Genomic DNA, 22,695 nt, shown 5'->3' with positions numbered 1-22,695 from the left:
AGAACAGCGATGTTGTTGGAGAATATTGTCCCTCTCTTCCCCTCACGCTGCCTCTCTCCCACATCAACTCATCCAAGCTGTTTAACTGAACGGGAGATGCCTATTCTTTAGACTGCTTCTAGAAGGGGGAAAGGAGGACACGGCTTTAACACCACAGTGCATGAATACAGAAGACCTTTGGTAGTTTTATAATAATATTTTATTCAGAAAACAGTCTGTATAAAAATATTCACAAATATTTTTCATTTCTAAGTTGAAATAAAATGCTATTTCTATCTCCAAATCAATATTTTCTTTCTTCTTCCGGTCTGTTTTTCCCCTCCTCTTCAGCCTTCTCACAGTAGAGGCATCTGTTGAATACTGACCTGCTGCGTGAGCAATACCAAGCCTTGTGCCACAGCATTTGCATGGATAGGAGAGGTTTGCATGTGCTGTTTCAGCAGAAACTTGACTGTTGCACAGGTACATGGGCCCCTCCTTTCCCAGCCCTCCAGGGGGAGCAGGATTACCCAGGGGGTATCATCTTGCTGCTGGGTCAGCTCTGAGGTCAGGCCAAGCTGCTCTTGGGACCCTCCAGCGTGTCAAACTTTGCTTCTACGACGTAACAGCTATTTTGACTACAGCACCGAAGTGCAGGGCTTCCACTTCCTTACTCTAGCCAGCTACAACTGTTAAATTGATGCAAGTCTTCCAAAATGTAGATAGGAATTTTCATCAGTTTATTACAGAAGATGGATTCTTTTAAATTCCTATTTTTAGTATACGTGGTGCTTTTTGTTTAATACAAAGCAGTGCTTAGTTCTGAACTAAGTTGCAGTTTTGAACTAAGTGCAGAACTATAGTTCTGCAAAGAACCTCATTTTGAGTTCTCTGTGTGAGGAAAACATCAAATCCAGCCCATTCCCAAGGAGGGCTGGTGGGGGCCCAACTCGTGATGCTATTCCCAGCACTGGCAGATGCCACAGGCAAAGTCTTCTGCAGAGCCCTGTCACCATCTTTAGGGTCCCACAGCAGCTGTTTTAAGTGTGCCTGTTCCTCGTAACCCCAGTTTGTTAAGTGTGTTTTCATGCTGCTGCTGTCACCTGTAGATGATGCTGTTTGAAACAAATGGTCCCTTATAGCCATCACTGGGGTACAAATGTAACTCATACAAAAAGAGATTTGGCCAAAACTAAGTGTTTACTCATCCATCACCTTGAAATATTCTCTGGATTGTAATGCAGATACTATTTACAACAATGTAATTACCTCTGTCATTTTTCTTTTGGTTTAGAGCCTAAACAGATTATACAAAAGAAGTAATTAATGTTTCCGGAAGGGACTGGTTTTAAATAACTGGCTCAAGGTTACAGAATGTGCTGCTAATGGAAAGTTGTGATGGTGCTTGCAACAAATTACCAAGAGTGCTCTGAATAACCACAGAAGTTTTGAACAGTGACTACCTCTGTGATTAGTTAAGAGGTGTTTAAGAGTGTTACAGGCACACACCATGCACACCAAACCAACACCCTGATTTTGCCGCTGTCTCCACACGTGACTCAGTGGCATGAGAGTACTCAGCTGTACGAGTCCTCTGTGCACAGAGCTGGATGCAAGTGTCCCCATGTGAGTACACAGACACGTGTGTGCCCACCATGAGTAACGGAGATGTGAAACTGTCCTCTTGTAAGCGATGCCCTTCCTTGGCCAGGAGGCAGTTCCTGCCAATGGAGGGAAGCAGGAGAGGTGCAGCTAGGAGCTCAGGGTGGCGTTACGCTGCTCCAGTTGCTTCCGTATCTGTGACTAGAACAGAAAGATGATCTGTTACTGTTTGCCTGCATGCATGTGGATGTACGTGAGTATGACCAACCCAAGTACTGGTATCTTAAGGAAGTGATGCTTTCAAAGGCTTTACAGTTCTCATTGCTCCCTTCATGACCCAACACATGCAGTTTGTGCTGATGTTCCATACTGTTTATCATATACACAATGACATCCTTAAAGATGGAAGTTATTTCTTTTTCCTAATGAGTATGTGCGTTAGCAGTGCATCCCAAAATAGCTAAGTGGGTTTGGAGGCACATACATTATGCAAAAACTACATATCCTAGCCTAGTTGGCCTGGAAACCGGAACAATTACTCCCTTCTTGCAGATACTGAGGGCTGTAGTGCTTGGATGCTGGGGGGTTTATGATGGCAGTACCAAGGGTACTGCTGCCAGAGGTGTACTGCAACCTAAAGCTACACATCATCTTACCAGTTTCCATCGCAGTATTTTAATCCACTCGTCAGCTTCTATTCCAGTTTTCGCACACAGGTAGTACGTCCTTAGTGGGAACACTAAACTGTAAGTAAACAATTATAGGCCATTTGTTAAATTGCTAGAAGAACTGGTAAGTTCTTCCTAAGACTGAACCCAGCTGGCCTGCACCAGCAGTTTAGACAGACCAGGGTGGGGAGGCTGTGCTCCCATGCAGTCACCAGGAGGGACGTTAGCCAAGAACTGTTTACAGTCCTTTACAGTTGGGGGGAGAAGCTGCCCCAGGCCCATAAGGACAAAAGTCCCCCATTTGGGCATAGAAGTGGTTACTGTGTGACTGGTAGCAATGTCTGAACTGGGAACTGGCCCCTACATAAGTTCCATGGGTCTATGTGATGATTATATATGCTTACAGAATTAGGAAATGAAACGCCCACCACACACAGGCCCTTCCTCCTTGCCAAGAAAAAGAAATCTTTTTCCAGTGGTAATGTGGCAAAGCCATGCAGGACCGACAGAAACTGGCTGACAGAAACAGGCTCTCGAGTTAGAGCCAGGTCATAATGGGCCAGGGAGCTTTCAGAAGCACCCAGCTGTCGCATTTCAAACTTCCCTGGCTATTCTGACCTTTCCATCAAGGTGGAAGGAGTACAGCAACTTACCAGAAACAATTGACTCTTTCCTGGGAATAGTCAAATTGCACAGCTGAGCATTCAGTTAAGTCAAGTGCCCGAATCGGCTCTGTGGCCTTGAAAATAGAATGATTTTAGAATGGGAATGTGTGGAAACATACAGTAAGGCTAGCTGGTTCATCTTCAGTACATCATGACCTTTACAAGCACACTAGGTTTTTCCAGGCACAGGAATAGCACAACCCAAACCAACAAGCATAACATTATTAACATGATAGGAATTGAGCTCAGTATAAAAAAACAGGACAGTTCAGATCTAGACAAACAACAGAGGTCACTACTGCAGGAAAGTGTCACTAAATGCAGACTGCTTAAGGTTTGGTTGATGCATTATAATGTAACTGACACAGCAGCAAATCTGGTATCATTCCCAGCTACAGTTTACAGAGACAAGGGGATGGTTACTGGTCTTACCAGGCCAGCTGTTGGAGATTTCATTAACTCCTAAATGCTTTAAAAAGGATGAATCTGAGCAGGGAGAAATAAAGAAGTAAAGCTAAGGTGGTGCTTGCAGCAGAGGTGAGGGGTTTGGCTGTATGACCACTGTGTGTATGTTGAGGTTTCTCTGTACTGACCTAGAAGTGCTCAGGTACAGGTATGTAGACTGTATGTAACTATAAACCATCTCCCTTAAGAGTTTCATCCTCCCTAGGTGTAAGAGTTCTTTCTTATTTTGTTTGGCCTTACACTGTTATAGAATCATTTAGGCTGGAAACAACCTTTAAGACTATAAAGTCCAATTGTTAATCTAGCACTGCCAACTCCACTGATAAACCATGTCACCAGGCAGCTGAAGTAGTAGGAAAGGTTGCCCTCTACCCAAACACCCTTAGCTCTTTCCATGGCCCTTCATCAGGTGTATGGAAGTCTCTGTTGCTTTCTAACCTGTCCTTGTGCTTTCCTCTGGCTCAGTGGCTGTTACACACTATACTACAAGTAAGCCCCTTTTGCTAAGGTGTGCTAGCAAATGCCTTCCCAGGGCCAGCAGCAAGTTGCTCACCTGTAGGTATCTGCAACCCCACAGCAACAATGGCAGTGCCAGGAGACATGGGAGCTGCTGCCCGGGAGGAGGCCATGTTCCTGACAAAGACACCTTCTTGCCTGGTAAGTCACAAAGGTTACTCAAGCATTTGGAGTGCTGCACTTTGAAATGTTATCCTGGAAACTTAACTGAAGTTGGCTTGAACTGAAATGAAAACTGATGGAAGGCCTTGTGAACATGTAACTGTTCATAAATGGTAATGTTTGGTGAGCGTGAGCTATGTCTGCTGTTGTGTTAAAATCTGTGAGATGCTTTAAACAGCGCTTGGCAGAGGTGCAGAGGCTGTGTTTATGAAGGAGATACTGTAAGGGCGGAGAAACTCTAAGTGGTATCTCTTATTTTTACTCAGCTTAAGAATGGAATGGAACAGCAAATGCAACTGTTTTTCCCAGCTGCAGCAGGTTAATCCAGGTCGGAGTGCTAGAAAGGAGGACATTTTTAAATCAGTGGCTTTCTACCTATACTCGAAATAGAAGGATGAAAGCAAAGAGTGCAAAATATACTCTAGTATTTGCAGAAATATTTTAATAGCACTACTGCCTGCTAGGTTTTGTGTCAAAGCTACCGATAAAAACCATGTTGGGCTGGTAGCTTAAAATCCACTGAACAAAGCAACCAAAAACGCACTGTAAAGAACAGCTCTAACTAGTAGGTAAGACTGCCGAGCAGGGTAAATATTTTCCACCTGTAAAACTTGCTTTTGCTTGTTGAAGTCATCAGCAAGATGTTTAAGTTAATTTGAGAGGTCTGATCCCTCTGACAGTATGGGAAGCTTTGATACAGATGGCGAGAAGTCAGAGATATGAGGAGGCTGCAGCTGCCTCTAGAGAGGTTTAAAGAGTAGAACTGGCGTTTGCTACTTACTGTCTGGTCTTTGAAATACTTAAGTTCATTCCTATGCAGTGTAAACCACCTTGTCTTCCAATTCTGAAAGATCAAGAAGGGATGGATGGTAACTGTCTTGTGAGAATTGACTGTAATGCATCTTAGGAAAGAAAAAGCTTTAAAGCTTTGACTTGCTCTGGTTTACAGCCGTGCTTTGTTGTTGCTCTCTGCTGCAGGGGAATGCACATGGAGCTATTTCAGCTCCACACTGTCTCCAGGTTCTGTGGGTGACTGTAGAGTGGAAACAAGGAGTTTTTCCTTACCTTGACTATTTTGCCTTGTTTTATCAAATATCCTTCTTTTGTACCAAGCTGTGAAGGAACAAGGAAGGGACTGGAGTTAGAGACTACACTCTCTTCCCATTTCCCACATTCATCTCTCTGCCTATGTCCGGAACAAGGAAAAGCAGCTTGTCACTGGGGAAATGTCCCATGGCCACTTGCCCTGTCCTCACTCCTGTCCTCCCCTCACAGGACTGGATCCACAGCTGGGTTAAACATGGGCCTGTGATAGCTTTAAAGGCATTCTCTTAGACCATGCCTCCTTCAGCAAGCTTCTGGTCTGCATTTTCTCAACCAAACACTGCAAAATAGTTGCAGTTACAGTTTATTTGGTAAAGTTAGACGGTTGCCTCAGAATGTCTTGTAACCAGAAGCACCTGGGGTTTAGCTGACAGTGGAATTATCCACAAATATCACTCCTGATGTATTTTACTTAGGCGTTCTCTTCTCTCAGCCAGCCACATGCTTGAGAGGAAAAACCTTATACATTCAATATGTTATTGAAAACTTGGTTTTTGAACTGTTTCTCTGCCACCATGAGTGATGCTGGGACCTTATGACTTCTCAGATACTAAAACTCTGTGTAGGGACCTACTTCTGAAACTGCACACCTCTAGAAAACAAATTCTTGACAAGCTAGTTACTACTTGGCTCTTGGAAAAATACCGCCTTTTTACTGGCTGCATGTGGAAGTCAAGTTTCTTTGGAGGTTAAAGCGGAACTCGGCCATGAACAGTTGGTTGTGAGATACATCAGAAGTGATTCTTTCATTAACTTCACTGACCCATATTAATGTAACTCTTCCTCTTTTTCTCAAAAAATATCGTTCGTAACTAAAATACTTTCCTCTCTGCTGTGCGCAATATTGTTCTGGAAACCACTTCTCTCACTTAGATATGAGTTACTAGGAATTTGAAGTCTCTACTACTGTCTAAGTGAGTCACAGATGTCAGCATTTGGTGGCCCAAGTAGATATGAAGATGCTCTTTTGTTCCTCGCACCAGTAAGGCATAGCTTTTAACATGATGTAGCTTTTTACTGGGCTCAGAACTACTAGGACTGAAAGGTTGGAGGCTCTTCCATCAAACCCCTCTTTTCTGGGTTTAAGTCTGTGTCAGAATACAGACTGTCTTCCTACCTTAGGACAAGGTGATTCTAAAATAATAAAACCCAAGCGTGAAGATACCAAAAAAATACCCCTTTTGAGTACTGTACCTATCCGCATATAGATAATCTGATTTACTTGGTTGTATTGAGCTCCAGTTTGGGGTTTCCTTTTCCGCATGTGTCCCTGCCTGTCTTGCACATCTCTGACTACTTTTTTCAAAAGGTTCGTTTTTAATTGACTTGAAAAGTCAGAGATGCTCTTTTCTTCCTCCTGGTTAAGAAGGAGGCTGTATATTGCTAACTGGACAAAATAATTCTAAGAAACAAAGAAGCCTGCAAAAATAATACGTAGTAATTAGTTTATGTCTGTCAGGACTGTTTCCTGTCCTCTAAGCCTCATATTCACCGAGTGAGACAAAATGTGGTAAATCCCATAACTTACTTGAGTCTGCTATTTGGTGTATTCTTCTCACCTGGGAGGGGAGAGAAAGAGACTTCCCGTTGTCTGTAAAGGATGTTGGGCAAATCAAGGGCTTACTGTGCAACCTGGCATACGTATTGTTGCATACAGCCTGATGAGTGTTGTCAGAAAGATGTGAGAAGTGGTGTGTTTGTTTTGTGTGGTGTGGGTTGGGTTGCTTTGGTTTGGTTTTGTTTCTAATTCCTGATAAAGTTAGTTACTGCTAAGATGGCATTCTGAAAGGAAGGTAAGAGGAGAATGAAAACGTTTCATATATTCTTTGTTTGGAAGGTCAGACTTATCTAGGTCAACTGCAGACAGTGTTTTCTCAGTGACAGCACTGAAAATCTCAGTGACAGTTCTAAAAGGCTTTAGCTGTCAGGGGACTGTACTTAGCAAGTCTGTGTTTGTTTTGCCTTGGTCGACAAAAACGTCCTGTATCTACGAGCCCATAAAGGGATGAACTACCAGAATTATTCCATAGCTCACTCCAGAAATCATATGAAACTTGGGCCAGGAGAAGCACCCCTCTCACTAAACACAACTTACTGAAGGAGCATTTGGAACAAGGTCGCTTTCTGTCCTTCCTGTCTGCATGGCTGTGTGAACTCGGACAGACTCATAAATGGAAGGTTCTTCTACTTCCCGTGGGTAGGGATGCTTCAATACAATTAAGGTTCCTGGAGAGAAAAAGAGCAGGAGTCATCTGGCAAGACAGTCTTAGAAAATAACTGGCAGTAGCTCCCTGTTTGAGGAATGGTTAACTTTATCTTTTCCCAAATTAAAAAATGCATAAGAACTAATAACTTCCCTAAGATTTATGTGACACTTCCTGTAGCGGGAATGGACTCGGGCCACACCGATTTGAGAAAACAATCAGATACTATAAATGACTCTCCCATACTGGTAAAACCAGACAAATATTTCCAATGCATCATCTGAATGATTTAGACTTTGTGAGGGATATTTTCTACAATAATCCACCCATCCAAAGCACAGAGGGACATTTCCTGGATTCACTTGCCCAGTCTCACTTCCTTGGCTCTCTTGTGTGGCCCAGAGTCCTCGACACCTTGGACACCTGGACCATGCCTAAATCCATTCCCTCCTCTCTGTACAGTGGCAATCTATTTATCCTTTCATCTCTGAAAGCAAGACTGCAAAACCTCTTCATTTCTCCTAAGCAGCAGTTAATTAAACCCCTTCTGCAGTGCATGATAAAGTGGCAAAAAATTAAGATAGCAACAGAACAGGACTGTCAAGACAATCCTCAAAGGCAGGTGTCTCCTCTCCTGCTTGAGCCTTCTTTTGAGTCAGTGAGCAACTAGGTAATATAGAACAAACTGAAACACAATTGCACAGTTACAGCTGAAATGCTAATCTACACGTGACCTGCGCTTTCACTGTGTTCGTGAGGATGTGACTACAGACATTATCACGCCTCTTTACATGCAGCTGTGAAAACTGTAAATATATGGTACCTTTTTAAAACCTTTAAACTTACTACTTCTTGAAGGGAATCACTTGACACATTAAATTCCCTCACTACACAGAAGGCTGGCTGGGTGGGTAGGCAGAATGCTAGACTAGATAGGAGGCCATCACAGTTACCCTGTTTTTGCCAACAACCCACTGCTTGCTGCATAAATTGCTTCATCTGTCAGAGCTTTGGATAGAGACCAGTAAGCCTACATTAGCATCGCTGTTAACTGTTTTAGATAGTAACTTTTTTATTATAGCCATTATTTGTTCCCAAATAAGGTCACATTTACTGCACATTCTCTGTAAAAAGCTGCATTCCCAATAGTGAATCTGTTAAACTATCTGCAATAGTGAAGAGTCTCCTTAAAAGAGTAACTGCTACACCATTTAATCTCACTCTTTAATGTCAAAGCATACCAAGTGCTGCTCCATCTGCATCTTATGCTGATATTGTCAGCCCTCTAAAGAGGAAGGATGCTAGAATTGGTAAGAACTTGGACTTGAAATCTACAAGTGATGGAGTAATCTAAAAATGAAATAAAGTATATTTTGCAATGGGAAGGGCTACAAATAGAAGTGGGGAAAACTCTATTTGAAGTAATCAACTGAAATCTGTTCACAGGCACAGGTGGTCCATGCAAATGTGGTATATTCAACTTGTAGTAGGTGAAAAGTCAAAATCAGTTTCATTCTCTCTGGCCTTACAAAAAACATCGCTTTATCATTTAAAATCAAATTGAGAATACACCTATTACCAGTCTACAGAAACTACTCTTAAGCTGTTGCACAGAATCAGAGTACCATCATCTCCATACCACGGATAAAAGAGCCCTGCTGCAGAACCAGGAGGACTGATTTAACATTTTATACAATATTTGTTTTCCAATAAGTTCTCCATGTTTTTTCTCCGCAAAAGACACTTGTATAGCATCATCTGGTAGCTGCATAAAAGAAATAGTAAAAGTTGCACTGTAGCAAGATTCTTCTTGCATGTTTGTGTGTGACATCTATTTCTAAGGAAGACTTAAAATGAGTCCCATTGTTAGACATTTTAGCTTCAAGTGACTTTATATTTTTTTGTCTGGGTAATGACTTTATTTTTTTAATAATAAAGTTGGGGGGGTTAATTATTTTATTTAAATATTTAATTCTTTTTAATAATAAAGCATTTTTTATACATTTTCAAAATAATTTAGGTAAAAACTGACAAAGCAAACAAGTAAAAATACTATGTTAACCTTGTCACTTCGAATAAAGACAGAAATCCAGAAATATGATAATATATTGCTTTAAAAGCTTGCCTGTTCAGTAAGCCATCTCACAGAACACAATTTCCTTTTACTTATCCGTAGTTCACAAGGAAGCGGATACATTACACTGCAGAAAAACAGACATGAGTCCATGTAGCAATTTGGAATGGCAAATGAAGCTGTGGTACAAGGTTTGTTTGGCTCAAAGCAGAAACCTGCAGGTGTCCTAGTACAAAAGAACCACTGTGCTCCACGGACTAGTTTGCAACGTACAGGCCTGTATGTTCAAGTACTGATCAATGAGAGTCTGGTGTGCCTCCTCAGAGGCAAAACTAGCTCCAGTGACACAAACTTAAACCAGAGATAGAATACATAATGGTTTCCACTATCTCATGGGTCTCTGCCTTACAAAATCCTGTCTGTAAGCAAGGAGGAGATGAAAAATGCTATCCTGCTTTACTCTTTCATTCCTGCTCTCACAGTGTTTTATAGAAAATTGCTTGTAAGTATAACAAGGAAAAAGAAAAACTGGTCCAACTACTTTCTACTAATACCTGAGCTACAGGTTGCTTACTGCCTTTCACTGAATGGCAAGGCCCTTCTGCCAGCCTTCTGTGTGACCCTGTGTTGAGTCAGCCATTCTGCCACACTGACACTTGGCTTAGAGTGGGCTCTGATGAGCCTCTACCCCCATTTTAGTATAAATTGGCTACCACCCACGAGACCTTGGACACCTCTGTTTGAAGGAACACTGCCTGAGCGCTAGGCCTCTCTTCCTCTCCACTGCTATCCATGGTAACGTAAGGTGGAAGGTTTCTTGATGTGATGTTCAAATTACTTTTTTCATTCTGTAGCACATCCAAATTAAAGAGGTTTCACAGAGCCAGCAGAATCTGATCAGAGATCTTTAAGGCAACAAGTGAGCTCATCATTCAGCAGTGTTGATCTTGCTCATAGAGATCACACACCCCCAATGCCTCGATCACTGAAGTCTGTAATGCGTGCAGCGAAGGAATGGGGAAATAGAAGTTTTATATGTAATCTGAAACCTTTACAGGCAGGGTTAGGCCTGTATGCTGCATGTCTTTGTGCTCACTGGCACAAAAGATACAAGTGGTAACTTTGTGTTTGAACCACTCTTAAAAGCAGTTTCAAAAGAGAATGCTTTGAAAGATACAAATGCTATATTGAGTGCATTTCTCTTGCAGGGAAAAAGAAAAAAAAAAAAGGCAAAGCAACCCTTGAATGCCCTTAGTGCAGTGTGTGACCTATTACAGTTATTGCACTTGCCAACTATTACTTAACTTGTGTCTTGTCTATATAATTAGTACTACTCTATGAGGTATTTACATACACTTTCTACACAGGGTACTGAAGCTTTTGGAACTAACTTGTACTGACCCTTTTTCAACTCCTGCATTTGAAGCTAAACCTAAAACTGGCATCATCATTATAATAAACATCTGCTTCTATGTGAACTCTGGTCTGGTAGTGTTCAACTCACTTGTAGGAATCAAAATTTACCTTTCAACTTAATTTAGATGGCATGTTGGCTGCTAAAGAAACCTCTGCTTTTTCTTAAAACTAAGAACACTACAGGCTGATCCACAGTAGATAGAAAGGGAGAGGTAATAGAGGCCACATTCCCTAAAGGAAAGAGGCACATATCACTGTAGACTTCTTCCCTGGATGAAGAACAGTGGAGTAATAGCTAAAAAATTTCAAATCCCTTTTCCATTTATTCTTTTTCCCGGATTTCAACTTCATAGATGAACTTTTATTTCCTCACTAAACACCCTGCTTTAGTTTTTCCCTTTTTGAGAAGGGTCTGTTGCTCCCAGTACACGCAGATTCTGAAATGCTGCATCTCGCTCTGAGAAATCAAAAGGAGCTCACATCCCTGGTTACCAAAAACCCCATAAGGTTACATGTAGTTTGTCTTCAGAGTACTTGAAAGAGTTTTTGAAGAGGAACATCTAAGATACCTGTGGTTAACAGTGTCATGAACTCTGAAAAGGAACACTTCAGCAGTAGATTCATTTGATAGACACTGAAGACATTGGAAGCTCCTTGATAGACATTTGAAGACACTGGAAGCTCCTTTTACTTAGATCTGTACAAAGCATGACTACAAATGTGTTCATGCGAACATATGCTCTCCTTACCTGTTTCGCTTCCAATTAAAGGCTGATTTGCAAAATGCATGACTAATTCCTTCAAGCTAGAAAATTCATTAAATCCAAATTTGAAAGAAGTTCCTGTATGTTCAACAAGGAAGTGTTTGACAGAATCTTTTCCCCTAAAATAAAAAAAGAAAATTTGTCAATGCATAAATGCTGAAGGCATTCGACATGTGCAACCCTTAAATAGCAGCTTCCACTACAGGAAATGTGGCCCAGATCACAGGCTGACAATCACTGTCCTAGCAGCTACCACCATTACTGTCCCTCACTAATACTCCACACAGCTGAGACTCAGATTTATTAAGAAAAATCTAATTGTTGCTTTAAAGATGTGAGATGACTAAAGCCTAGAAAGGCAAAGGAAGTTAAATTAACTCTGGCAGCAAGCAGTAAAAAGACTCACAAATGAGATTTCCAGCCTTCTGTCTGTTCCCTTACTGGACTTTAGTCTTTATGGTGTACCTATATTACTTGGTGTGTGTCTTACTTTACAGGTAGCATCCCAACCTCATTGAAACTCTCCTCTCTTTCAAAAATCAGCTGCCTTCTTTCTGCACCCAAACAGGGATTAAATAACATTAGATACCTATCTGTCTATTTTGTCTCTGTACTGACACAAACAGTTCCTCTATGGTTGGCACTGTCAAACATGAAACAGGGTCCTTTGCCTGTGGGGAAAGTAACAGTACTTGTTTATGAAAGCTGATGATATTTAGAGAAGTCTGCAAGGCCTCACTTCCTGGATAGGCACTTATTTTGACTTCAGGAGACAGTAAAGCACTTACTGCAAGTATCTCTCATGTGAAAAAGTTACTTGTGTTACTGTTATTAGCATCCAAAATAGTCCAGGGAAGAATTTCTCTCAGGAGAAATTGTATGGAGCAAATATATTGAAAACATAGTGAAGAAAGGGGTTTATAGCATCTTTTACATTGTTTATTGCCACTTCCACAGGATATTATAATTTCAAACAGGTATTTAAACAAGTATTTATCTTTGAACAGTACTTGTGATCTTGTAGAACATTCCTCTGTTGACCTCCTGCATGTTTTGTGCTACAGTCAGCTGAGACGCAGTGCATGCAAGCCATGCGCAGAGGCCCCACAACAGCAAATAGCTGCTGTGACTCCACTGCAATGACAGGGTTTTCATCTTTTCATTTAATTTCACAAGAAATACAATGTTGCAATGAGTTGTACTTACTCTATTTACCAGTTCCTTTTTAAAGCTAGCTAATTTAGCACTCATTAACTGGTACATTTGCTACTGTTCTCATCATAAAACTTTTCTACTCCCATCAGCTGTTTCTTGAACTCCTGTAACTGCCATATATGTTTTTATCATGAAGACTGAGTATCTACAGCAAATCCACAGAATTATGTTTTTTGTCAATAAGATCAATTCAGAGTTTGTAAAAATAAGTGCCATTTTCCAATGCAATCCAATGTGTTTTTTTTTTCTTTCTAACAAAATGTCATTCAGCAGGATTACACCATTAGGAAGATTTATTAAAATAGTTTGAGCCCTAGGAAAAAACTCTGCAGGTCACCTCAATTCATGAGACAAGCAAACATGGGAGTAAGTGCAGATTTTAAAACTGCTAGCTGTGAGGCATAAGATAAATTCACTTGGGTCCATACACTACCTTACAGAGAGCGAGTACAGATCTTCCCTTTCATTACTCTTCCTCAAGAGATAGCTTCCATCCTGACCGTTGGAAAGCAGCAGCGCTTCTGCTGCATGTCGGGTAAGATTATCATGATACCACCTGGGAAGACACAAGGGGTTAAAACATCATTTGCTCTGCTCTTAACTGGCAGCTTCTGCTGCATAACAGAGCTGAGTTACAGAAAGAGGAAGGACTGCAGCTATCACTGCTACAATTCTGAGTTACCACCCTTCTCACAAGCACAGGCAGGTTACACAGACCTGTGCCCCTTTCAGTACGCTCAGAGAACTACCTTTTGTTAACTACAAAGTTGCATACAAAAACCTGACACTTTGCTGTCTGTAATGATAATAAAACCCTTGCAAATTATCCTTTCCTGAGCAACAAACTAGCCAGGTCTATGCTGATAAGGTGAAAGCAATTCGGGGAGTATGCAAGACCCTTTGTCTATTTTCAGAACCTGTACTTCCTGACGTATTTACACGCTTTGGTACACTTCCCCTTTTGGGGCAAACAGGCAACACTTAAACTCCTCCCAAACTCTCTATTTCCCGCAACTCAGTTCATCTGCACTAAGATAGGTGATTAACCGAATGTGCCTAAGCTTAAAATTTCATTTGAAGGATAAGCTTTCTGGAAGAACGAACAGAGGAAGGGAAAATAACAAACAGAATTTGAGGGAAAATTTAGGAAATCTTACCATTGTTGCCGCTCAGCCATATGTGGTCTCAGCTATGCAGGAAAACTAGATCTAAACAGCTGCCTCATTTACCGTCAGTTAAAACTAACCTCATTGGGGTTTTTATATGAAAAATTCCACAGGGAAATCACAGAAAAAAATCCTGCAAAGAGCATGAAATGTTGTTTATGGCTTTCTTTGCACCCAGAATGCTTCACAACAGAAATGCTTGATTCCTTTCAATAGAAAAGGATCTTATTAGACATGATTCCGAGATCGAACACAAAAAAAAGCCACAGATATAGGAGGCTGGACTGCCTCCCATAAGACACGCAGTGTGAAGATATTCGTGCAGTTATATACAGACACCAGAACCTCTGGTGCAGAAGGAGGAGAGGAGACTGTACCCAGGGCACAGCTCTGCAGGGTGCAAGCACCTCCCCTTGTCTGTATGCGGAGCAGTGACCAGTCTCCTTTCCCTTCCTTTTAAACTGTGTGTGCCCAGAGTATCAGGGTCAAACTCTATTACTGTTTCAGCCAGAGAAATATAGTTTGACTGAAAGCAGAAGTGTGATCACAGCACTTTCCGACATTTGTATCATGGCAGTCTTTAGCCTGAAACAAGGCTTAATTGTACACTTTTTCTCCTTTATACTTTATCTGTTCATTGTAAGTTGCCACTAAATTTGGCACCTTGCGCTAAGTTTTTAACTCTGATTTAGACAGCTGCCTATTTGAAAGGCCAGCTGTTTGATAAATTGCTTTATGACAGACTCTAGATTATTAAACCTGAAGAAGACAAGATCCATGTGAAACTCAGTACAGTCAGGGTATGGATGCTTTGGCTCTAGAATGTGGTCCGTGGACCATCTATATAGTAGAATCATATTATGAATATTTAAACATCAAAGTGTCATCCTCTGAAACACCTGTTAGCTAAAATCTGCTTTGGGATTAACTGCCCAAGGAAGTAACTGCTAAAGGTCAGATCTGTCCTGATGTGATGAGGATCATATCAGCATGCACGCTTGGCTGAGAGGACAACATTGTGTTTTGGGTGGAAATTTGTAACACTATTTCTCTCATTTATGTACAGTAGAAACATACACAGAGAAAATCTGTAAGTGGCCATGCTCATAAAGGAGGCGTATTCAGTTTGAGGTTGCTTGTAAGTGTACTGTTACCTTATGTCCAAAAAGCCTTCTACTAAGATTTTAAAATAGAAGTCACTTATGTTTTAAAAAATGCTGTGTTTCAATCTACTCTCTCATTACACATAAAAGGCAGTGAGTAATGAAATTTTACCACTATGAAAAAAATATTAAACCAATCAAAGGCCATCAACAAAATCCCACCCACTTAACTGGGAAAATAATGTTGGTTTAAAGTGCAGTTTTAAACATTTGCTGACAAGGTTGCATTAGTCTTCTTGCCTAAATATGCTACTTAAGATAAAAACCCTTCAAATGTTACTGTGTTCTTCTTGATCAGCTTAACAAGTAGAACTGGATGTGAGACAAATACAGATTTTAGTGCCAAAGTGACTGTGTTATGCAGAGCTGCCTTTTTTTTTTTCTTTTTTTCCTGAAAATGGCCACTCAAAATTTGCACGAACACAGGTAAGATTTAAAAATGCTGTGGAAAGTTCAGCATTTACATCCAGACCAGCAGGAGGTTAAACAAACACATACTTATGAAAACAGACTGCTTTCCCAATGAAACCTGCCTGGTGACACAAAAACAAGTAAATAAGACTAAAAAGAAATCTAAACAGCCCTGTGGTCAGACACTACTAGATACACTTCAGTTGAATTTAAGTACTTGTCAGAGGTACTTAAAGAGGTCTATTTGTCTTGTTCAGAAAAACATCCTTTGGGCAGTTCTTTGAAATCTGCAGGTAAATGGGATCATTCACCTAAAGGGTGGTCACCTTTAGCTTAGGTTTTGGTGCTTCTGAGAAAATGGAGGACAAGGAAACTGTTGACAGAAAATATAATACTGTATCTACCTTCCTCCCTTCTTAAAACAAGAAATTAAGCAGATCTAAAGGCTTTATAAACAGTCATCAGTGTTTGAAGCCCCGAGCAAGTCCTTCAAAAAGCTATTTAATTTTGAACCATGGTGCGTATCTTGCATATTGGGTTGTTTCTGAAGGTCTTTCCAAAAGCCATCTTTGTTTGACCCAACTTATAGAGCCTTGTATTCACTATAAAAATAATCCAGTACTGTGAAAATTGCCTGGGATTCCTTATTCAAATTTCTCTGAAGTAACACAGGTAGAAAAAGAGGAAAGTCCCTCCTTGCTTCAGAGCCACTTCTGCTGGGTGCCCATGGCCTTCCATGCCTTCCTGCCACAAATGCACACATACTTCTGGGAGTTTTTTCTTTTCCAATTACTTTATTTCTACTATAAAAAATCCTGCATGCTCCCCTTTTTGGGGGCTCCTTATCATCAATTTGACTAATGATCTCATTTTCAGAGTTTATAATTGCTGTCATTTATTCATTCTTGTTACCTTAACTTTGTCCTAAGTTATATTAAATTTCTTTACCCCATACGTGTAAGCTTGTTGGAGTTGCCAGGGTGTGTTGTTGAAGGACCATGCTAGTCTTCCTGCACTTTGGATTGGAAAGAGTCTGCTGGGCCCATGAAAGCATGTCTTAAGAAGCACTTAAAAGCACCATGAAAGCACTCAGCCCTAGTGAGATTACTTTTGCTTCTCTTTGGAAAACAAAGCAATTTCAGAAATCAGCCTATCCTTTACATCAGATTGCACTGGTGATAGTGCAGGAAGGGCTTTACTGACATTGCTGTTAAGGGGAGAGAAATGAGACATGCAGTGCCCCAGAGAACCAAACTCATCAGAGCACACAACCTTGCCCTCAGAGTCTGCCCACCTGGTCAGCAGTGGAGTTCCCAAGTAGGATAAGCTAGTGGCTGCAAGCCACACTGCAAGCCATGTCTGTACCACTGCAGCTATGCTAATCATCAGTACTACACAATGCACATACTTGTGTTAAAATCTCTTCTTGCACTAAGATCTCTGTGTAGTTAATGCAGTGACCAGAACTCCCTACACAGCGGTGATGATCAGGAGTATGTTACAACAATGTTTGGGGTGGAAAACTCCCTGTTCAGGTAAGAATATCATCCTCAAAATGTTCATGTGTTCTTTTCTTTCACAACCCAAGATGTTTCAAAGAAAAATGTTAATGAAACTTCATTACCTGCAGATCAGACAGCCCTTACACAAAGAAACTATATTTTGCAAAACATTTCTGTCTGCGTAAATAGGGGCTGGTGAATAAACCGGTAGCTGGCATCAGGTGCATTAACTTTTTAACAATACTGGAATACACAAGGAATACAAACACTCATCCATGGTTAACCTAAGGATGAATGTTGAGTGACTTGGACAATTCTCTTCTCAGCCAGCTTTATATGCAAACTGTGCATCACCCAGCAGAATACTCACTTTTCCTCCTCATAAAAATGAAAGGTAGCTAGTGCCAGAAGAGAGAACAGCTAGAAATTCTGACTGCCATTTGGTTTTAACGTCTGGTGTAACAACTCTGAGGTACACCCAGTTGTCAGATAAATGCAGTAGACAGAGGTTACACTTACTTTCATATCCTTATCAGATTATGTTCTCAGATACTTATAGCCTAGATAGAGTTAGAAACTCTGTGGATGTTTGTTTTGCTTTTGTAGAGTCCACCAATTCAAAGTTCCTTTGCTGAAGCAGGAAGATGATTCTGAGTAGTCAGCTGTGTCTGATTCCTTCCCAGAAGCTCCCTCCCTTACCACACAAGGTCAAATACTCCCTGGGCTCCTTGCTGGGGGACTGTCCCCATGGAAAGCACCTTGGTTGCGTGAGCTGCAGGAGTAAAGCAGAAACACAGCATAAAAAATTCTCTCTTGTCCACCTCTGAAAGGGAACAGAGATCAACGCTGGGAGGGAGACAGTCCAGATGTGCTCGCCGTAGGAGTTCAGTATTATTCAGAACATTTATTTACCCTGGGCTGCCTTTTTAGTCATGGCAGATGTTGCCATGTTTTGTACTTTTTAAATTATTATTATTAAAAATATATTTCCTACCAGAAGTTGAATTTCCTTACACTTTGAAACTAGCCTCAAAGTTCTGCTCCCATTCTCCGGTGAAATGTGTAGAATACTGTACTACTTGATGGCGTGAACAGGAAAGCACAGAGCTGTCCTGTGGCTGGACACAGTGCTTTTCACTTGCCTGCACTCTAAAAATTACTCTACAAAATAGCCTTACTAGCTCCCAATTCTCTGCATGCTGGATTTCAGCAACTTCCAGATCATATCTGTCAAGTTTGGGGGGTTTGTTTGCTTTTATTTTAACTTTTTTCCTAATATGAAACCCTAGAAGCATTACCCACCTTCTCAAAGTTGCAAAAAAAAAAGGACTCTTTTACATCAGTAAAAGCGAAGTTTTAGCAATGTTTTTAATAGTGCATGAGTTGACAGAGCTCTAGAGAACCTACAAAAGGGCAAGGATGGTAAGATAGAAGTTCTAGGTGGCATACAACCAAAAGTGGTACTTATTTAGACATTCTTTCAATGTGTCATACTGAAATACTTAATCACACAACTATGTAAAGTACTTTGTTGGAATGCAAAGGTGCTGTTTTGTAGAAAAAATAATTTAAAAATAGAAATAGGAAATAATACCAGTGTATCCAGCGCTAAATTTCATCTCATCTAACTGCAGGCTTTCACTAGTTCGGCTTCTGCTTTTCACTTCCATTCTCTCTTTCCCCTTCTCTCAACTGCCTTTGTTCTGATTTTCACCCATTTCTTTTGCTTACTTTTTAGCCATTGTAATTTTGCCCTGTTTACGCTAGAAATATAGATGAAGGAAAAAAAAATCTTATGACCGTTTGCCCTGTCCCAGTCATACAAGTTCCCCAATTCCATCACCATCTGATCTAAGTCTGTGGCCCAATTTATCTTCTGTTACTAAAACTAAGCATTCAATCTTACAAATACCATCTGTCATGGTACTGTCAAACCTCAGGCTAGAGGAACATGTAAGTTGTGCTGCACGGGATGACAAAGAATGTTCCGACTGCAAAAGGAAAAAGTCTACAGAAACTTGTTTCCTCTTGCCCCATTCCTGTCACTTCCAAAAGACAAACAGTGTCACCAAGCTATGCTAGTATGCTGGGACAGAAGCTGTGTTATGAGACCAGCCTGTACTCAGATAACAAGATATTCCACATTCTCATCTCTTGTGCAAGTAACACGAACCGCAATGTGGAATTTCCCAAACTCACACCATAGGTGATCAGCCACAGCAGTTTCACACTGCAATGTGCAGGCTGTCCTTTAAGCAGTAACAGCAATAAATGTGACTGGAAAAAGGGTGGACTTCAAGAACAGCCAAAGAGACCTTCAAAGAAGAATCACGATATCTGTTTCCTTTTTCTTTACGCCAAGATGCTTATGGCTCTTTTGATAAATTTCAGTGCCCCCTTTTAAGTATTTTGGCAGATTTAAGTTAATGAAGGAGCTAACATGTTTTTAACAACATGTTCTGATTTTGCTCTTCTTCTGTTTCATTAGGCATTTAGTTCCACCTATAAACATCTTGGCAATGAAGCTGACAGTAATCCTAATTCTCACTTTGAACTTCTGGTTGTTTGACCTCCTGAACTCTCTGAATAAATACAAGCAATCACCTTCCCTCAGACTGGACAAAATAGTAAAAAAAATAAAAAAAAAATAAATTAAATAAAAGCCAAACACATTATTTCTGCTTTCTTTTGTCCTGATGTAAAAGATCAGGAAGTCCATCTTTACGAATACTGAGGCTTTGGAGAAACTAAATCAATCCAACAAACAGTTGTAGGTATATCTAGATCTTTCAGCAACTGTGATTGTCCCTGATCGTAACAGGGATTGATAATTCTCATTTCTTGATCTTTCTTTTTGTGACAGGTATCTCTAGAGCAGAGGTAACATAAAGACGGGTTTTGTATATACTGAAACCCCCCTCCCCTCCTGCTTTGCTCTCATGCACTCCAATATTCTCAGTGTAATTTCAGGAGCATTAATCTAGAACAATCCAGCATGCAGCAGGTCCTCCAAACACAGCAGTGCGACAGACAGGATTTATGCTGTACACCCATCTCTATTGCCGTCAACTTTCCATTCTGATGACCAGATGACCTGGTAAACTGTGAGGATATCCCATTACCCAACCACCTTCCCTTAAAAGTAAAGTCCTTCCCTTTTCACACTTCTTCAAACCTTCTCCAACTTCTTTGATTTTTGCACAGTAAAGCAGAAGAACTAAAATAACCTGATTCAAATCCCGCTCCCAAAGGGACGTGAATGTCAAAGGTGCTCTTCATTTGAGTGACCCTTGTCTCTGATGGTCTTTACTATAGCAATGATGGATATTCCTCAACAGAACTGTGTCTCAGTTGTGCTAGATACTCTGCCAGGTGTAAGGGGAGCTCAACTGTATGACAGCACCAGCGACTAAGTTTAGGGGAAAAAAATCTTGTGGTGGCTGACAATTTAATGTTATGGTTGGAGAGTAACATACCTACTTCTCACAGCTTAAAAAGTATTTACCTTAAGAGATCTTTAAGACTATTCTACCACGTGTTTAGGGTGTGAGGCCTTCTTTTTCCTCTTTGAAGGGGGGGAAAGTGGCTTTAGTATTAGCTGAAAAAGGGGCTTTGTTTAAAGATATGAAGGGAATCTTTGGTTGGCATTGCTTATTTACCTTTAGTGCATTTAACTCAACACACTGCCTTCAAAGAGATCCTTAGGATTATGTGGTAGGGTTAAAAGTTTAGGTTTTTCACCAAAGTGGAAATAAAGAAGCTACAGCTTTAAAAAAATGTGTATTTGTAGCTTTTTCTTCTCACTGGTACCACATCAGGCTGCAGTCCTACAAGATCATCTACGAGGACAAACTCCTTGCCAACCAGCAAGTCTGTTTATAAGAACAGGTTACTGGCATAAATCAACTCAGGCCACATAGCGGAAATTAATAAAAGTCTGGCAATCAAGAATCACGCTTCCCACATGAGCTGTAACTCTTTTTGCTTTTTTCTTTCCCCTATAGATACTATTTTACGATGAGCATAATCTTAGAGATGTAAAGGAAGTGTGTATTATGACTATTCTGGGTCCCACTTCAAAGTGACTTCATTTCATATTTGCTAGATGCTTCAGTAACAGGCATTTCATTAACAGGCTCTTCTAAATATGGGAAGACTTTAGCAGTTCGCAGACAGTAATTTCAAGTCTCTTTGTTGCACTCCAATTCCTTCACTAAGTCAATTAATCACAGAAATAAATGATGAGTTGGTTCTCATCCGTAAGTACTCAGGAAGAAAAAAATCTTTACTTTTTTCATCTATTCTTTCTGAACGCAGAGGTGACACCAGAGCCTTTCTGCTTTGTCTTCACTGGCCTTCCCTCTGCGTTGTCTCCACTTTGCTGCCGCTGATCCCTCCCTCCCTGTACCAGCCATGCTGCTCCTCCAGCCTGCGTTTCTTCTCACCCGCAGCAATGCTGCTGGTGAAAACTTAACCCAAGCCTTCCTCCTGTAAAAGCAAAACTAACCGGCAGGCAACATGGGCGAGTCACATCGGACAGGGAAGGAGGTCTGTCGCAACCATGAGCCTTTCTTTTTGCTCCTTGGGTTTCGTTTGTGAGTGAGGGTGACGTCCTCATGTGAACCGTCCCACTGCTCTCACTGCTGAGCCCGAGGTGCCCTGGGGCAGCCTGCTGCCTCCCCGGGCCCAGCAAGGGGCTGCGATGGCAGCCCTCCAGGCCAAGCTGTGAGGAGATGGACGAAGGGATGGTGCAGGTCTGCAGCTGGGGGAAGGCAGGCAGCTCTGAGGACAAGCTCTGGCTTGGTGCTTCCTCCAGACACAGGTAAGAGACATGCCACAACCTTGCGCTCTTCCAGACAGAGGTTAAATGTCGCAGAGCCTTCCGGCCTCTCAAACACACCACAGGGACTAGGTGTTGGGATTCTCTGACAGGCTGCACACACCATGCACGGAACCGTTCGACGTGCTCGTTAAAACAACCCCCTATTTATTCTACTTCTCACCTCACTACCAAAGTCAAGAAGCTTCAACTGCCACCCTGTCAGTGCCCGTCGGGCGGCCGCCATATCACGCGGGGACCCCAGCGCCCCTCAGCCACCCCCGGGGTTGGGCGGGGGCCGCCATTTCGCGCAGAGACCCCCGCCACGCCGTCCCGCCCCTACCGCCGCTTACCCCAGCGCCTCCAGCTCCCCGTCTAACGGAGCGGCGGGACGCGGCTCCCGGCTCTGGGTCATCGTCCCGCCGCGCCTCTTCGCCTGCGCCCCACGCAGGGACACGACGGCTGCCGCGGCCGCCTTCGCGGGCCGCTGAGGAAGTGCACGGGCGGGGCGGCCGGACGGTACCTCCCCGGGTGGGGACCGGCCCGCCTCGCCGACAAGGAGTGTCCCGGCCGGTACCCGAAGCGGCTCTTCCCGGAGGCTTTACGGGGCTTCTGCGGCGCCGGCGGCTGCTCCCTCAGGAGGGGCGGCCAGAGCCCTCCACGTTAGCCAGTGGCACCTGGTCTCTCCCGTACTGGAAATACCTTATTTCCAGAATAATCCGTACTTTCAATTAGTTTAACCTGTACAGCCCAGAAGTTTGTGTTTGGAAATCTTTTATGTACATTCACGTTTTTTCTTG

The 22,695-nt window shown here is 41.9% G+C and overlaps 1 protein-coding gene across 4 annotated transcripts; it reads right to left on the bottom strand.

Annotated features, from left to right (window-relative positions):
• Positions 1-176: 176 nt before the first annotated feature.
• DAPP1 (dual adaptor of phosphotyrosine and 3-phosphoinositides 1) lies at positions 177-22,474 on the bottom strand. Of its 4 annotated transcripts, XM_062637656.1 has the most exons (9): positions 22,249-22,462; positions 13,268-13,390; positions 11,605-11,738; positions 7,257-7,387; positions 5,123-5,170; positions 4,839-4,901; positions 2,903-2,988; positions 2,238-2,325; positions 177-1,782 (listed from the first exon to the last, which is right to left on the bottom strand). In XM_062637656.1, the coding sequence occupies exons 1-9, from the start codon at positions 22,308-22,310 to the stop codon at positions 1,732-1,734; spliced, it is 786 nt and encodes a 261-aa protein (XP_062493640.1). In that variant the 5' UTR covers positions 22,311-22,462; the 3' UTR covers positions 177-1,731. The 4 variants fall into 4 exon arrangements, with proteins under 4 accessions (XP_062493640.1, XP_062493643.1, XP_062493642.1 ...); XM_062637659.1 differs by lacking the exon at positions 2,238-2,325 and having other exon boundaries at positions 22,249-22,474; XM_062637658.1 differs by lacking the exon at positions 4,839-4,901 and having other exon boundaries at positions 22,249-22,468.
• Positions 22,475-22,695: the final 221 nt, after the last annotated feature.

Source organism: Pezoporus occidentalis, unplaced genomic scaffold (assembly GCF_034315485.1).
Source record: "Pezoporus occidentalis ecotype Australia unplaced genomic scaffold, CSIRO_AGI_Poc_V1 ctg53, whole genome shotgun sequence".
NCBI classification, from domain to species: Eukaryota; Metazoa; Chordata; class Aves; order Psittaciformes; family Psittacidae; genus Pezoporus; species Pezoporus occidentalis.
This window is presented reverse-complemented; position numbering and strand designations above follow the sequence as displayed.